Source organism: Sphaeramia orbicularis, chromosome 12 (genome assembly GCF_902148855.1).
Source record: "Sphaeramia orbicularis chromosome 12, fSphaOr1.1, whole genome shotgun sequence".
Classification (NCBI taxonomy): Eukaryota; Metazoa; Chordata; class Actinopteri; order Kurtiformes; family Apogonidae; genus Sphaeramia; species Sphaeramia orbicularis.
Genome location: NC_043968.1, coordinates 71337818 through 71356462, shown reverse-complemented (window position 1 = coordinate 71356462; position 18645 = coordinate 71337818). Strand labels below are relative to the sequence as shown.

The window sequence follows — 18645 nt, the reverse complement described above, 5'->3', positions numbered from 1 at the left end:
TTGGAGTCATTGTATATAAATGAGTATTACTATACTATATATTACTATATTACTATTGCACTTTTTTGTCTTTTTCTGTGTCTGTAGGAAAACATTGCAGCTGTCGAGGCAGCTGAGGGACCAGGTGATGGAGGCTCAGGCCTGTTACAGTCTGGGAAACACTTACACTCTGCTGCAGCAGTACGACAGGGCCATCGAGTACCACCTGAAACACCTGTACATAGCCCAGGAGCTCACCGACAGGTATGGATCGCTTCACCTTCACATACACACTGTTCCCACTAACATGCATTCTACTCATGATGATGATTTTACCTTTGATTATGTGTCATAGGGTTGGTGAAGGTCGGGCGTGTTGGAGTCTAGGAAACGCATATGTGTCTTTAGGAAACCACAAACAAGCTCTGCACTACGCCAGAAAACACCTGGACATCTCTAAAGAAGTGAGACATTTCTACAAAAATCATATTTTAAAAAACCTGTACATTGGTAAAATCTAGGTCAGAGCTCATTAACAACCTTTTCACCAGGGAGAATATTAAACTCATGACAGTGAGAAGGACAAACTTTGTTCTGTTATTTAAAGTTTGCGCCATTTTTTCTTTCTATGTGAGATTCACAAATTGATGGAAGTAATCTTGGATTGTTGACTAAGCACAAATCTAGCATTTAATGTGCACGTTCTAAGGACAATAGATCAATCCTCTGTCTGCGTTAGCTGCTATTAGCAGCCTGTGAGTAGCCAGAAGAAGGTGCTGTAAGCTTTTTCCACCAATCAGTACACAGCGTAACAGTATTAAAGCTGGTAAGGTTTGATGAATGTTTCTGACACAGCTTCTACGGTGCATTCAAGAACAGTGTGTAAACTCTGCAGTCTAGTATGGTGCATGCACAAGTTACTTGTACATTAAAGGAGCTAGACTCCAATGGCCACACAGGTGGTTCTTAGCAGTTTAAATAAAGAGGTGTTTAGCCGTCACCTCTGTCATGTTCTTTCACTTCAGTATCTGTAATAGATGTGTAAATCTTAACACCATCCCATTCACCTTTACATAGACCAAGTCTTATTACAGTGTTTTCAGCAAACTCCACAATATTCCTGTGCAATTATTATCAACAATTCCATTAATCCTGCACCTTTTGCAGAATTCGAGGATACAGATAAAATGACTGTTTTGCCGATATGTGTTATTTTCTTTTGTTCATTCCATTTCTTATTATTTATCCATCCGTTGTTCCAAAGACCCAAAGAAATCTTTATTAAATACAATACGTACAAAAAAAATGTTCTCTTTATATTTTATGTTTCACAAATGTATATTTTGTGTTTTCTGTCTTCCCTGCACTTTATTTTTATTTTTGCTGCTGTCAACTGCAAAATTTCCCCATGGTGGGATGAAGAATGTCTTATCTTTGCTTAATAGTTTAACTCTTTTATGGTATTCCAATTATTAGACTATGACTGAATGACCACAAATTCAGTCTTACAAATATAAACATATTTAACTCTATTATTCATCTGATATGTCAATGCATTCCTTAATTAAGTATTAAACTAATTTTCAGTGTGAATATATTTTATAAATAGTAAAAATATGCTGATATTAGTTTGGGATTATTTTTTCACCATGCTTCCTTATAAAGTTCCTGGCCTTTGGACACATGCAGTCAATGACCCTGGCAGAGGCTTTTGCATTTGTCTTGATTTGTGCATTCATTCTCTTTCCTGCATCACTTGTTGCTTTATATGCTTCAGATTGGAGACAGAAATGGAGAACTGACAGCGAGAATGAATGTGGAGCAGCTGATGGAAGCACTAGGGGTCAACGAGAGCGACCTTTCACCCTCAAGTTCAGAGTTTGAGATGCAAGGTGACACCAAGAATTCCTTCTTCCATTTATATCAGAACTTGACCGAGTACGTGGGCAGTTTTACATGGCCGCTACATTTAGGATGGAATCTAAAAATAAGAGACAAAAATCCTACAGGGCCATTATATTGGGAATTATCTTAATTGGCAGATATCAGCCATTACTATATCACTATAACAACAATGCTCTAAACATACTGTTGGCTATTGTGAAAGACACTCAAGTTTAAAATGTAGGAGTTCCATTTTCATTTAAGGCAAACAAACAATGTCAGTTTAACAGAGTCTAACCTAAGGGTTAAACCACAAAGTTAGCGATGGTATGAGGGTTAAAAACAAAAAAAATAGTCTAATAAATGTTTACAAAGTTCAATCAAAAGTAAAAACCAAACTGAAAGACCAAAGAAAAAAAGAATTATCATTCAGTTATTATTGTTCACTCTAAATACTACAATGCCTGTGATCCTCTCCTTCTGCAGATCTGTGTAGAGAACTCCAAAGACTATGAGTTAATTCATAATCAATCTGTATGCATGGCACTTAATGACTGAATGGTTGTTACTGAAATGCATCCTTAATGGTTTGTTGGTGACCCACTCAAACTGAGTTAACCTGTCTTTCTGGAGCTGAAACTCCAGGTTTGTTCTTAAAATCTAAAACTACATAAATTGTAGAACTTAAAACTCAAACTAACCTGAGCCAAAGTAAAACGACTATAATATTAGAGACACTAGGATTGAAAATAACTACTAATGTATTTGCTAATGTTTATTTCAGGAGGCGGTGGATGGTTCCCTGTTGTAGCTTCGCTTTTTTTCTGTTTATATTTTCAGCTAAATATGGTTGGGTATGAGGATATTTTGGTGGGACTTGAAAGTAGAGACCTTAGTATGATTGACTCAGGAAAAAATAAAAGAATATATGTGAAATTGAAGCATAGGAGAATAAGATAATTGTCAGCTCCACTATAAAGTTTTCATACTCGTGCTAAAAGAAAGGCTGCAGCTCAAATCTCTGCATCATGTTTGTGAAAGAAAACACAGAAATGTGCCTGTTTCCAACAGGGACTTGTATATTTGAGCTTCGCAAACTGTGGTGAGGAGAATCTGTCATGTGGGTGTATTTACCCCCCCCCCCACACACACACATCTCACAGCCACAGACATCTGGAAGGTTTAAATCAGGGTGTTTTTTTTGTGCAGAAACAACTGTAGTTGATGAGAACTTGTATCGTGAGCATTTGTTTTTACATTCTGTCATTTTCTTTTGGTAAAAGTTGCCTGTGTGGGCAGGAGTAAGTGAACATGAACAATGTAGGTTTACTCATATCCAATGAAACACAGGTACAGGTGAGACACACATGACAAACTGACCCTCATTTATGTTTTTGTCTGAGGTAAAACTTGAGGAAAATTAAGGGACAGAATAAAGCTTCTTTACTCTTTAACCCATAAAGACCCAAACATCCACAATCGACCAACAGGATCTACTGATATAAAATGTTTAACACGTGTTTATCGTTTGTCGTCTTTTCATGGTCGTCAGATATGACCCATTTGGACATTCAGATGCTCCGTAGTGAACATGGAAACACAGTCATCTTCTACAACATTGATTTACCGGTAAAACCCACGGAGTTAGATAAATGACAGTGAATGGAGACATTTGGCTTATGTTCAATTATTGATATATTTGCTGAAAAAGTTGCTTTTTCTTTAGTTTACCATCAGCTTTAATCTGAACTTTAATGATCATCTACAGGATTGGTGAATTAAATATGGGAAAATTCCTGATTTTCACAGAAAAAATGCAAAAAACCAGAAGATAATATGTAATAAATGGTGATATATTACTAAAGAAAGGTTAAACACAGAGAATAGTTCATTTGGAACCGTCATCAATGTTACACTGGGTCTTTGTGGGTTAATATGTTATTTCTGAGATTACTCAGAAATTATCCACTGGGTCACATAAGTGTAAGTTTAAGTGTAAAATAAAGCAGATAAGTCAACTTCCATTTGTCTGTATAATTAGCCTGGCTGGTGATGTTTGCTTTTCTGAACCCTCCTCTGGGCACAAACTTACACCCATGTCCTACATTTCCCTCCCTGGTGCAGGAGACCGAGCAGACACTTATTCAGACTGTTGGCCCAGTGTTCTACCCCAAACCTCATTTTCACACTAAGCGTCATGGGATAACTGCTGACATGATCGGCAAACAAAGAGTTCCTTGCACGGCTGACCTTGTTCATGAAACAATTTAGGCCATAGGAGGAAATGCCATGCAATTTAAACAAACATTTATTTGCTTTTTATAGGAGCAAGGCCCAAACTGACCAAGAGAAACAGCATGGACAGTGTGGAACTATGGAAATACTCTTCAAATAAGGTGAATTCTCTTTCATTGGATGAAACAGTAAAACGCAGGAAAAGGTTCCTTTAATGAGATGCCAAAACCGTGTGTTCTTCTACTACAGAACGGTGAGAACCAAGACTTGGAGAGTATACCCAGGAGGTCCAAAAGTCAGCAGTCCCAGTTTGGGAAAAGGAAAGGCTATCCGGACAGTCAGTCGTCAGATGAACGGCCGTGGCTGGACTCTCCTGTCGACACTGATGACATCACCGTGCAAGTCCCGCCCCCAGTGCCAGTAAGTGACTGATGCTTTAGTGCAGGTGTCAAACTAATTTTAGTTCAGGGGCCACATACAGCCCAGTGTGATCTCAAGTGGGCAGGACCAGTAAAATAATAACATGGAAAGAAGTAAAATGACATTATGAAAATGTTGACATCTACAAAGTATCCCTCGAAAAATGTGAACAACATGAACAACCCAAAATTTCTTGAGAAAAAGTGCAGTTTTACTAATATTCTGCCTCAGTTTATCATTTATGCACGTGCATTACAACTTTCAGATCACAGTGGAGCTACAAATACACACAACATTTAGTGACAGGTATGAAATAGCTAAAATTCCATTTACTTATCTTAAGACATTTTAGGTTGTTCATATTTGTTCAAGTTATTTATTTATTTATTTTTTGAAAGGATAGTACGCAAATGTAAACATTTTTATGTCATTTTCATTTTTTACACTAAAACAAAGAGAAAGTTTTGTAGTTGCCATTATTTATTGGTTATAATGATAGTGTTTTACTGGTCTGATCTGCTTTAGATCAGATTGGTCTGTTTGTGGAACCTGAACAGAAATGATTTTGACACCCTTGATTGTTAATATCTTCTGTGTATTTTTTGCATTTCACAAATTGATCCATTTTTGGCCCATGGGTCTTATGATACCCCTGCTTTAGTACGTCCTCATCTTTTTTCTTTGATCCATTGTGGTTTTAATAACAATACAGATCATAATTTCTTATTTTCCTCAGAAGGCCATTATTCTCTCCGTAAAAAAGATTGTCCCACTGCATTCAAAACATGTAGGATTCATCTACACCACAGTTCATAAACAACCAGCAAAGACAGTGACCAAAGTCAATCACCACACAGGTCACATGGACACTTTACAGCTGTTCATCCTCAGTTATGGACCAGATTCACTCAGGTTGTCAGAACTAAAAACCCACACTGCTGCTGATGTCATAAACACAGCTAGTCTGTTTAACTGCTTCTTGATGACGGCTTGTGAAATTCCAGACCATATTTCAAAACAATGTATTTTATAACCAACAACTACTCATAGAACTCAGCTTTATGTTCTTGTAACATAATGTTAACTGTTTTGGTTGTCCCTTATGGAACATTATGGGACATTATTATATTAAACATTATTATTGTGGGACATTATGCTAAGTGCAGCAAACATTTCTGCATAATTTTCGTGCAGATAAACTACAACACAAAACTGTTTTCCAAGCAATTTTTGGATGAAAAGGGAGACACATATTACATATTTTGTTATAATATCAAACTGTAATGTTAATTAGTGAGGAACAAGTTGAACAGCAGCCTTAGTTGTTGTCAAACAGTTAATGGATTATCAAATATACTGTTTTCCCTGTAAAATATGTAGTAGTTGCAGATTTTTTTGTTAAGCAGTGATATGAGGACCTGTTTTTATCTCACCAGCCAATAGTCCATGAGCTATTGTGAAGGCGCTGTGTCCATTGTTGTCGTTGTCTTCTTCAATATGGTCCATATTTTGATGCTTATAACATGGAAATGGTTACAGATATCAATATAGTTAATATTGAGCACTGATTTGAAGTCCTATACGGACTTTCATTTGGGTGCATGACCTTTGACCTTCAGTGATTTTGAATGGCCAGTCTCAGCATCACCAATGCCTACATTTCAACAATCTTCTCTTAAACTATTGGTTGGGTTTGTTTCAGATTTTTTTTTGTACCTTCCTTGGGAAAGTGTTTATAAAGTTTGTTCACAGTTTTGAAAAATGTGGATATTTTTTGATGAATTTTTTAAATATTTAACATTTGCCTTTACTTATAATGGTCCATATTTTGATGGCTTATAACGTGGAAATGGTTAGAGATATCAAAATAGTTACCATTGAGCACTGATAGGAAGTCATATATGAACTTTCATTTAATTAGTTGAGTTCTCCCCCAGTGAAAGTACCACCCACTTCTATTGGGAGACTGATCTCCTGCATCCAGACCACAGGACTTTAACATAGAACAGAACCTGACAACCTCACAAATTCAACATATTATTGATTCTTGATAGAACATGCCTGGGAGATACAGAGACATTGGTCCTATATTTGTTTTTTGTTTTTTTTAGATATGAGAACAACAGTATGACAGTCTACGTCAGATAACAACATTTGAGCTCCGACCCTGAGTGTGACGTCAGGGGGAATTGGCTGTTTTGTGAATATGGTCTATTTGTAGCTTCAGTTAATATATAACAGAACATCCCAGAGCTGCATGAGCCTTAGATGTAACCAATAGTTCACGTCCCCATTCAGTCTCAAATATATGAGACTTTTAATCCTATCACTAAAGCCCACGTGAGAACAAGTGGGCGATATTTTTTCATTTTTCATAGAAAGCTTCAGGGAGATTTATTCTGCCGAACAGTGAATTTATTTAACTACTTTTTCCATTCTTGTCGTGCTATCCCTTTACAAAAACGTCTCAGGGGACTGCTGCTTTAAAAAGAAGATTAAAGAAATTAGTGAGAGATTAAATTGGACACATTTCCCTTAATTTCCCCTGAGGTTCTACCGTATGATGAAATAAGGAGTCAGTCCAAAGGTGTCTCCTCATCACATGTCAGTGAACTACATATGTAATATCTGCTGTTTCCCAGCTGTTGTGTCCCTAACATCCAGTGTGCCCACAGCGCCTAATTATGCCTTGTTTATTTGACAATGCTAATTGTTGTAATCAGCAGACTGATGTGCAAGACAAGTGTGAAAATTACTGGGCTTCAGGATGATGGCTTATCACAAGGAACTGGAAATAGCTTCTAAATTTAAGTGTTGGAAAACCAGCTGACATTAAAGCATATGTTTTTCAAGTCATCTGATCTTTAAAAGCCATGTGACAAGAATATGAAGTTACAGCTCAAGTAAAGTTCACTCTACTTAGAGTTAGAAATGTCTGTCAGTGTCTTTAAAATGTAAATGGGCCACAACTGGTATTTTAAATTGGTTTATTTAAGTGTAACTGTTCTTACCATCACGTTAGTTTTTCTTTTTTTAGTTTAGTTTATTTCAAATATGCAACAAGACAAAGTAGTCTTACTTAGTCCTTAGAAATAAAACAGGTAGTAAGAAGTCATTTGCACGTTCGAAAAGGAGTGGGAGGAAGTATAATTTATTCAATCCCACCCGTTCTCCACACAACAGTCTATCCTTTAGCTTCCTATCAGCATAATATATGAAAAGTCAAGTCCCTTGGATCTTTTGTAAGTAATTAACCTCACTTATCATCCTCACATACACATACATACACATCCATTTTGACATACCAGAAAAGTAAATAAATAAGTACATACATACATACATACATAAATCCTTGAAGGCAACACAAATGAATAGACAATAAAGTAAACAATAAGACACAGTAAACAACAACAGCAATCAAACAAAACATAACAATCAACAAACACACAACAAACAAGGAACAAACAAAATAAGACAAGACAGAATATTAATGTAACAAAAGTATTAGGACCCTCTATCTTTGTACTGGGACCGGACCATCTGTTTATATACCAGTTTAAATCGGTGGATATTTTGGCATTGCTTGTGTTGGATGTCCAGACTGTTCCAAAGTTTCACTCCACATACAGACACACAAAACATAGTTAGAGATGGATTTTTAATCATTGGTCAAGAACTTCAGCAGCACTTGTTAAATAGAACTTTAGTTCACTCTAAATATAGACCGGTGTGTTTCGGCTGGCGGTCTTCATCAGAAAATGCGTAACAATATGTAATATGTCTCTGCAAACATTGTACAGTCCGTCTTTGCAGTTATCCTATTGGTGTGGATGTAGAGGACTGGTTGGTTCTTTGGATTTTTTTCATGTTATATTTTATTTAAACACAGCTGGTTTTGTATTTCCTGATAACCCTGATGAAGGCCACTGGTCAAAATGCATCCGTCTATATTCACAATGAAATCAAGTTCTTCTATACAACAAGAGTTGGATTCTTGGAGTTAGATTAAATTAACTAAATTCTGTTTTAAATGATTAAATTCATGTAAGTGATTCCATTGGCATTAGTCGAGCTCTTGGATTCTTTAGTGAACTCATGAATGTCAGTGTTGATTATCATGATTGTACTTGAGGTGTAGTAGCTGCTCAGTTTTTGATTAGATTCGGTTAGATTAGATTCCTTTATTGTCATTGCGAATAAATACAATGACATTTTAAAGCACAAGGTAAAATCGGGACCCATAAAAGGTATAAGAACAGTAAATACTAAAGAATAAATTATAATTCCATTCATACTCCACACCCACACTACACACATACATGCAAACAGGTAGTGCTGGAAAATTTTATGCAGTGATCATAAAATAAGAAATTCCGGCATAAAAAAAATTGTCCCAGATTATTGCACAGGCCTTATGTTTTTTGGTGCATTATTTAGTTTGGTGATGGCTTGGCCTAACACTCTTAACTCACATCCACTTGTACCATTATGTTTGACCTTCCATCATTTTGCACATTTTTCATATTAGTGTTGGCTTGTGGCTGTTCTTGGAAACTTAGAAGCAGCAGATGACAAGAGATAATTAATGTGTTGTAAAATGGTACACACACCTACATTCATCCGGAAACATTTGTGGTTTTCAATCTGCCTTGAAAACAGAAAATGAAATCGGAACAGAAAGGAGAGCCAATGGATGACAATGCAAATTCTGACAACAGTGGGGCTGAAAATATAAACCCATACATTCATGACAGATCACAGCCTTATTATTTTGAACAGAAGAGGGTAAGAGGAAAAAAGTGTGAGTGTGATGAGGAGGAAAGTAAGTCCTGACGTGATGGAAAAGAGCAGGTGAGCAAACACCTTTAGCTAACGCTGGATTCACTGTTAACACTGTGTCATTCATGTGATCCACTTCTATATTCATCACAGCCCAAAACAGACCACACTGAAGTTTTTAAGAGCTAAAAACCCAAGTGCTGGAAACTTTTTCTGCTTGATTTTTGAACTTATGCTTTGTAAAGTGAAGCAGCAGGAGCCAAAATCAGGGGAAGAAACACCCCTTCCTTCTGCATCTCTGTCCTTGTGTCCAAATTCACAAGATATAGATGAACTTATGCTGCCTTCATTTACTATGAGAATTATAGTACTACTTATGAACTTGAAAACTACATATGAATGCCTCATGTCATATTTTCCTCTGGAGAACTGGGAAAAAATTTCGAAACACAAGTTGCCAAGATGAAAATAAACTTTTGAACATGGCGGAGAACAATGAGGGATTAATCGCGAATGATAATCACTGCTTTTACTAACATTCTGCTGCTGTTAGCTGATGATTTTATACATTTATAGGATTAGAGCCTGACTGATATGGGATTTTTGGGGCCAATGCAGATACTGATATTAGGGGCTAAAAAAGCCAATATCCAATATATCAGCCGATATCCGATATTAGCTGATAACCAATATATATTGGCTGTATGGCTTTTTTCATGAAGTATGTAAACAATATTTAGCTTTTATTCTTATAGACCCTATCGAAAGAGAAATTCAGGTTCTCAGGAAAATCACCACTTATCAATTAATCGTTAATCAATCGAAAAGGTCAACCAACTAATGTTTAATGGGTTAATGGATAATTTGCATTCCTAATTTGGAGTTGTTATCATTTATATAGCCTATTATTATGCTATTATTTTATTTATCCGATACACTTGAGGTTGAGTTGGTCTGAATGTGGCCCTTGAACTAAAATTATTTTGACACCCTTGATGGTTAATATCTTCAGTCTAATTTTTGTCATTTTACAAATTCATCCCACGAGCTGGATTAGACCCTTTGGCAGGATGGTTTTGGCCCCAGACTTAGAATATGGGATTGCTGCCCTTTAATACAAAAAAAACCTTTCAACTACTGCGGGTTTAACATAATCTATAAATAACCGACGCTCACCAGGTTTTCTTATGGCTTTATCACTCACATTTTTGATTGATTTTTTTTGATTGGTTAATTGTTTCTTTTGAATATCAACATTTAAAACCAATACAACAAGAAAAATCAACATAAAAAATGAAAATATATTTGAAAAGGAGCGGGATGAAGTTCAACTTATATGCTGCCGCCCCCTTACCCTCTCTTTTTACTGACCAAAAATTCCCATGTTAGCTCCCATAAGTAAGCTTAACAAATCTTATACCAAAATAAATTCTGACTAAGCCTGCACAAAACACAAAAATGCTATACATATCAAAAATAAACTCTGTCCATTTCATTTCAGTAATACACATTTTAAACATTTATTCAACTTTGTATTACAGATACATACAGATCATAAGAGGTTAAATGTTGAGGTAATCCAGGAAGAATCCACGTTTTCATTTTTTCTCTTCACCCCTTCTCCTTCTCTTTCACACACAGCTTATTTTTTCTGCGCTCACTCTCTTTTATCCCGTCCCTTCGTCATCACACATTCCTTTCAGCCCCTTGTTTTAGCTCTGTGTCCTACTTGATTAATTGGACAAAACAGAGATGGAAGTGAGGAGGAGACCCAAACGGAGCTCAGAGGGGCCGAGGACAGAGGGCAGAAACGACAAGTCACAGCTGATTACTCTGCAAAAAACCACCCAAACCACAGTCACACACACACACAAACCGTCAGCTAATGCACCATTAATATTCAGCCGCAATCACTGGTGAAGATGGTTAGATCTCAGAAACACATGCAGAAGTAATTGGTATTTGATAGGGCTTTGTCATTGGAGTTTTACATGTGTGCCTTGTGTCATTTAAGGACAGCTGATGTTGTTTTGTGGCATATGTTGGCATGCAGTTTACTCCCATCTTTCCCTTTCTATATTCCCTGACCTCAATCAGAGGAGCTGCCACCCTCCCCACAGGGTCACCCCCTCTGCCTCCCATAATGAGTTGTTTTCCCACAGTGGGTGAACGGGAACAAAAATGGCCGGCAGGAGAGAGAGAGAGAAAGAGAGAGGAAGAGGAGGAGGAGGAGGAGGAGGAGGAGGAGGGACTGGATGGGGGAGATGATACGAAGGGCAGGAACAGAGAGATACAAGAGGAGAGGAAATTAGAGGGAGGGAGTCGTGCACAATCGGGGGGGGGGGGGGTGATGTAAAGTGTTGGGTGAGGGCAGGGGGAAGGTGGTCCGAGCCACGCGTGAGGACGGAACAGGAGGGAAACGAAAGATCAGTGAGAAATGACAGACAGAGGACGAGGAAGTGCAGCCGGTAAGAGGGTTCATTTCATTTATCAATTATTCCAGATTCACCCTGGAGATCCTTTCCGTCTTCTTTGTCGGTCTTTTCGCCTCACGATTGCGTCGACAGTTGACATGTTCTGTGATTAATATTGTATAGGACAGATAGTAAAACTAATTTGTTGAAACTGAAAACAAAAGAATCCTTATTACGGAGGAGCTGGCTGAAGTCAGGTGTCTGCTGACCTACTTCACATTCTGCTGTAAGGAAAAGTGAGATTTCACTTCATCCCTCCAGTCGATGCTAAAAGATTCTTGTTCCATTTGGGATTTTTGTGTGTTGTTATAGGTTTGAGTGAAAAGGCCCACTGTTATCAGGGTTAGTTTGTTAATGTGGGGGAGGCAGATAGATAAGAGCTTTTCTAATGGGGTCTGTATTGATCTGTGCTTCCCATTAACCCACTTTGGGATTTTACCGTTGATGGTTACATATGACAGAAAAATAAAAAATGTAGTCTGAGTTTCTTATTTCAGTCTAAGTGTGATCATGTCTTTTATTAAGGCTGAAATAATGTAAGTGTATTATATTTTTGTGTATAAATTTTATATTTAAATATTAAGTGGATTTGTTTTACTGTTGCTGCTCATATTTACAATTAAATAGGTTTGAGTTACTTTCACATTTTCACCCACATTCTGCTCCATTTTAAGGATATATTTACAGATTTTGGGCTAAGTCCTGTGCATGCCAATTAGGGGTGTAAGAAAATATCAGTTCTGCAATCTCTTACGATATTTCATTTCACAATACTGTATCGGTATTAAAAAGTACTGTATCATTAATTTTAGGTATTTATTCAATTGCAGATATTGTGGAGGTTCATTTTTGTTTTTGTTTTTTTTTAAAATATTTTATTTATTATTATTTAACACTCTTTTATTAAATAATGTTAGTTCCTTTGTAGGGATTGCACAAAAATAATGTTATGATGTTAGTTATGAACTAATAGAATATGAACATTTGAACAGGATCTTAAACTGTAATGTCTGTAAAAGATAATTTAAGTTTTAACAGAGGAAAATGTTGTGATATAACATCAGGTCCTGTTATGATCAAATAAAAATGTGTTTATTATTTGTGCATATTTCTGGTGTAATTCAATTCTTCAAGGAAATAATCATTTTAAAAAAAGAAACAAAAAAAAATTGCCTTTTTAACAGTATCATGATATATCGTGATATATCGTATCGTGATCCTAGTGTTGTGATTTTTATCGTATTGCCAGATTCTTGCCAATACACACCCCTAATGCCTGTAAAGTTTTGCCTTTGAGCGTAATTTCCCCGTTTTAGTTTTTGAGTTTCTTGTATTTCAGGCAGACATATCAGCACACACACTGGTTCATAATGAAAACTGCAGAGAGAATAAACCCCCAAATTGCACGAGTTTAATTAACACACTAAACTCACCACATTCACAGTCTTTCATGTGTTTTTCTTCTTTTGCATCTATAATCCAATCTACTGGAATGTCTCTCAAAAGACTATAACTGCTAATGTGACTTGGGTCTGAAACATTTTAAATTGTAACATAATGATCATACAATGGGGTTTTGCAGAAATGTTAGTATTGATGTTCTGTTTACTCACAGCCACACATATCACATCACATAGTAGCTGAAAACATCAGTGCATTTCCAAACACACTGTGTGTATTTACACATATTACAGCAGCAGCAGTAACCTCATTAATATCAGAGCAGTCAGGATCTGACATCAGCGTTGTGTATTCTGCAGATGGTTCCAGGTTTATGACACTCAGTGTTTGTAATGAACTAACCTGACGCCATCAGTGTCATCAGGACAGTTTTATTTAAAAAAACAAAACAAAACATAAAGTTCAAAATAAGACCTGAGCTGATTCCTCTGATATGTAGTTCAGTTATATTCAATTAAGTCTAAGTCGACGTTATTCATGCTTTACACAAAAACGAATAAAAAAGAGAAGCAGATGGTAAGTGAGGGGTGAGTTTGACTTATTTATTCCTTTAATGCACAGGTGTCAAACATATTGCCCGCGGGTCAAATCTGGCCCGCCAAAGGGTCCGATCCAGCCTGTGGGATGAATTTGTGAAATGCAAAAATTACACTGATGATATTAACAATCAAGGATGTCAAAATCCTTTCAGTTCGGGTTCTAAGATCACATCATACAGACCAATATGATCTGAAGTGGATTGGTCAGACCAGTAAAATACTATCATAATAACCTATAAATAATGACAATCGCACATTTTTCTTTTTGTTTTAGTGTAAAAAATCAGTAAAATTACATGAATTACATGTTTACATTTACAAACTATCCTTTTACCAAAAAATGTGAATAACCTGAACAAATATGAACAACATGAAATGTCTTAAAAGAAGTAAGTGTAATTTGACCAATATTCTGCCTGTTACTAAATGTTTTGTGTATTTGGAGATCCACTGTGATCTGTAAGTTGTAATGTACATGGGTAAATGAAAAACAGAGGCAGAATATTGTGAAAATTGCACTTATTTTTCTTAAGAAATTTCAGGTTGTTCATGTTTTTCACATGTTTAAGGATGCTTTGTAGATAATGTAATTTTTATTTTTTTCACTGTCATTATTTTTCTGGTCCAACCCACTTCATGTCATATTGGGCTGAATGTGGAATGGAACTAAAATGAGTTTGACACCCCTGCTTTAGTGGATACAGCCCAAATTCTTTTTTTTTTTTTGTGACATTTTATTTTTAAAGATTTACCACTAATGGTGTTTACCTCAGTCTAATGGCCTTTTTGGTAGTTTTCTCTATCTTTCTCCTCTATATAATGTTTCGGATCCATCAGTTTCTGTTTTGTTGTGCTCAGTTCACTCCTTTGTGCTGTTCGGTTGAGTAGTTTTCATTGGTACCATGACATCGCAGCCTGATTACTGGAATATTTCAGTTGCTGTGGTCAGACGTAATAAATTCCACATCTGTTTCGCTGCTTCACTGTTTGTGGCTTAAACAATGAGTCATAAATTATCCAGTTGAGCCTCAGTGTAATGCCATATTAATGAACTTTCTTGTTTTCCTACAAAAAAAAAAAAAAACACTCAGTGGACTACTGCCTAACAATGATTAGCAACGAGGGAGTTGTGTAACTCCAAAAGAACGCTCTGTGTCAATCAGAGACTGAATAATTGATCAAATTCAAACTTGGCACCGGATTGGAGGAACAGCCTGCAGTTATCAGGGGAACAACTGTCCCTGAAAACTGCATTAAATAACACAAAGGGAGCTGAGAGAGAAAAGAAACGAGCAATAACGCCTCATTATTGAGTGTTCTCCGTTCAACATACATAAATATAATTCTTCAACCTGACCTGCATGCTAATAAATACTGTTTCCGTTTGACTTTACACACCGCTCCAATGTGTGTCATTTAGCATTGATGTAAATAAATAGTTCATTTTTTTACTTTTTGTTTTAGATTAAACCATCGTCAGTATCCAGCCTATCGATAGTGACTGTATCACATTTTTTCTCCTGTACAACCTGGTCGTTTTAACAATCCCCTTTATACAACCCATAATTATTATTTCACATGTCAAACCACTTTATTAAAACTGGAAACTATTAGTTCTGTCTTCTAGTGAAAGTGGAGACATACATAGACTTTAATGAAATTAATATTTTTGTCTTCCGTTTGTCTTAAAGACATAAAAGGTCTCATAAAGCCTCATCAGAGCTGTTGTTCTTGGACATTAAATGGGTTATTTGTTAGTTTTGACATTGAAATATTCCTCTTAACAGCAGGGGGCAGTAATGAACAGACACCACCCACTGTCATGGTCATATAAACCCTGGAACTGTCATCCACTGAATAAACTGTCAGTTATATTGTTTACACTCATCTGTTTTAATGGCATCATCACGTTTTCTCCCTCAAACAAATATTCAAGGCAGTCGGTCAGAATTCCACTATGTCTTATTATAATCTTCCAGGCCATAATTAACATTACAGCTCACTCATCTGTTTTTAGATTGGGAACAGCCACAGCAAGGCTGTTAATCATGTTTATTTGCAATGTATTTGTCTCTGTATGGTTTGTGTTGTCAACAGCTGCATCAGTTTTGGATCCAAACGAGGTCACAAATGTCATAGTTCAGTCTGAACGCTGGATCAACTTAGCAAATGTAGAAATACTGTAGCTTTATAAGCATCACTGTAGTATGAATATGATACTAATATAACCGTATTCTTGTACTCCCTGGGTTGGTAATAGTAGTACTGTGGCTGACTCTGGTGCTGCTTCCATCATTCCCATTTCTTTCTTTTTGATTCTGAATGTTGTTTCTTGAGCAGATGGTGATGGTGACAGACTAGTTTACTGTGTGTTCACAGTTCAATACCTGTGTTTGTGACTGAAATCAGGTTAGAAAGAGGCTAGAGAACTGCCACCTTTTACAGTGGATTGGACTCAGACTCAATCACTACAGTGGCTCACTACTCCCTCTAGTGGTCCAAAGATCTCTGCAGTTCAATACATTGATATTATTACCTCAGCCAAGGAGGTTATGTTTTTGTCGGGGTTGGTTTGTCTGTCTGTGTGCAAGATAACTCAAAAAGTTATGGATGGATTTAGATGAAAATTTCAGGAAATGTTGATACTGGCACAAGGAACAAATGATTACATTTTGGTGGTGATCGGGGGTGTGGGGAGGCCACGGGGGCCCACTGATCTGCCTTGGCGGTGGTCTGCGCTCTACAAGTGCTTTTCTAGAAAAGACAGCGCAGACCTCCGCCAAGGCAGATCAGTGGGCCCCTGTGACAGCCCCATACCCCCGATCACCACCAAAATTTGATCATTTGTTCCTTGTGCCAGTATCAACATTTCCTGAAATTTTCATCCAGATCCGGGGCACTGATCTGCCTTGGCGGAGGTCTGCACTCTCCGAGTGCTTCTAGTTAGTATAATGTTACAACTCTTCATAGATGCATCCACAGTAAAACACAGTATCTCGGTTGGACAGAAAGTTGCAAAAACCTACACAAACCTTGCTTGTAACGTGGACATGATTTTGGTAACATGTCTGTTGTTCTGAGCTCTTTTCTTAGGTCTAAGAGGGAATTCCTTCAGATTTGCTACAAATGTTCACTTTTACACAAGGATGAAGTGATTAGACTTTGGAGGCCAAAGGTCAACACATTATGGATTACCATGCATGAGTAGTGCCCATATCTGACTGAACTTATGGTTCTTTCTATAAACCAGTGTTTTTCAACCTTTGGGGGGGTCATCTGGAATTCAAATGGGGTTGCCTGAAATTTCTAGTAATTGACAAAAAAAAAAAAAAAAAATACTGATAAAATATTTGTAATTATTCAATATATATTTCATAATAATTAATACACCACACACTTTTCCTAATAAAAATTCAGTTCAAATAAAATGCAGGATATAATATCTGAGAGGGCATATCTTGATTGACTCGATCATGTGACCGCATGCGTTATTTTGCTTCAACACAGTCACAGTCAGAAAACCGGACTGAACAGAGAATGAAAAGATTTCTTGGCTTGCCCGGTCATGCTAAGACATCTAAGAGAAACTGAGAAGCAGACACCAAAAAAGTGTATTATATACATTATATAGCCTAAATGTCATCTGAAATTAACGTTTATTTGCAACATAGTATAGCAAACTATTACATGATCAACAACAAATTAATTTTAGCAAAAAAATGTCTGTTTTGAATGTCTGGGGTCACCAGAAATGTGTGATGTTAAAATGGGGTCACGAGCCAAAAAAGCTTGGGAACCACTGCTATGAACTCTAGAAAAGTTCAGTAAAAACATACAAAAGCAGAACATGAAAGAACATTTGGAAGAATGTAGACCAGTGCAACAGAAACCAGAGAACACAAGGCTTTCAGACATCATTTGAGAACTGAAAAAAGGCTGAATCTTTCTCCTCTGACATTAAATGGATCTGGTCTTTTTTGTTCTCAGAAGCTGGGCCGTGACCCGTCTGATGAGGACTGCTTCTTCGACCTCCTTAGTAAGTTCCAGAGCAGTCGTATGGACGATCAGCGCTGCCACCTCGATGAGCCACAAAACGGAGACAACGGAGACGGTGCTGCTGATTCTGTTCCATCCTTGAACGAGATGATAGGTCAGTTCACCTTCACTTCTGTTCATAGGTGATTCTAGAAACACTGGGACTTACTTTAGTGGGATCTTTAGTTGAGTGGTAAGACAGGTTTCCATCACATAGAATTGTCAGAAAATCCGTAAATAAAACTGTTTCGCAATTGACAGGTTTGTCAGTTTAGATGTAGTATTTCATAGAATAACTACCTGCAGCAGTCTCTGAACCTGGTCCAGATTAGGCATCGTTGTGTCAGACTCTGTCAAAGCCTTTGTTTAACATTCATATCTGTCTTTCAGTCTAATATGGTGCTTTTCTTTGGTTCTTGTATTAATCCAGTCCTTTTTGATCCACACATGCAGACGCTCTTTCACATTTACCTTTGGTTGATACACCACTTTCCTTTTTTAACCCACAGTTCAGATCAGGTATGTTGGATGTCTTCACTTCTCTGGATCTGCCCTTTTCTTCCAGATCCTGCGAACACCACTTCCCCCCAGACGGAGGAGCTGTTTGACTTGATTGCGAGCTCCCAGAGTCGTCGTCTTGATGACCAGAGGGTGAACGTTGGGAACCTTCCCGGACTGAGGATTACCCATAACAACCTGGGTCACCTGGTGGGGGAGGGAGACCATCAAGAACCCAGCGATGACTTCTTTAACATGCTCATCAAATGCCAGGTAAGGCCACTGGCAGACACCAATTTTAGATTCAGACTTCAGATTCCTTTTACTCTTATTCCTACAGA

General features: G+C 37.2%; 1 protein-coding gene across 3 annotated transcripts in view; it reads left to right on the top strand.

The window, feature by feature from the left end:
* The window catches only part of gpsm1b (G protein signaling modulator 1b), a 51097-nt gene that overhangs the window by 29294 nt on the left and 3158 nt on the right, over positions 1–18645 (top strand). For 2 of the 3 annotated variants that reach the window (XM_030148667.1, XM_030148665.1), the window contains exons 7-13: positions 88–243; positions 335–443; positions 1757–1871; positions 4189–4259; positions 4348–4518; positions 17759–17921; positions 18372–18577. In XM_030148667.1, coding sequence (XP_030004527.1) covers positions 88–243; positions 335–443; positions 1757–1871; positions 4189–4259; positions 4348–4518; positions 17759–17921; positions 18372–18577 — 991 coding nt within the window. The remainder of the gene's footprint in view (positions 1–87; positions 244–334; positions 444–1756; positions 1872–4188; positions 4260–4347; positions 4519–17758; positions 17922–18371; positions 18578–18645) is intronic. The other variant, XM_030148666.1, reaches the window with a different exon arrangement.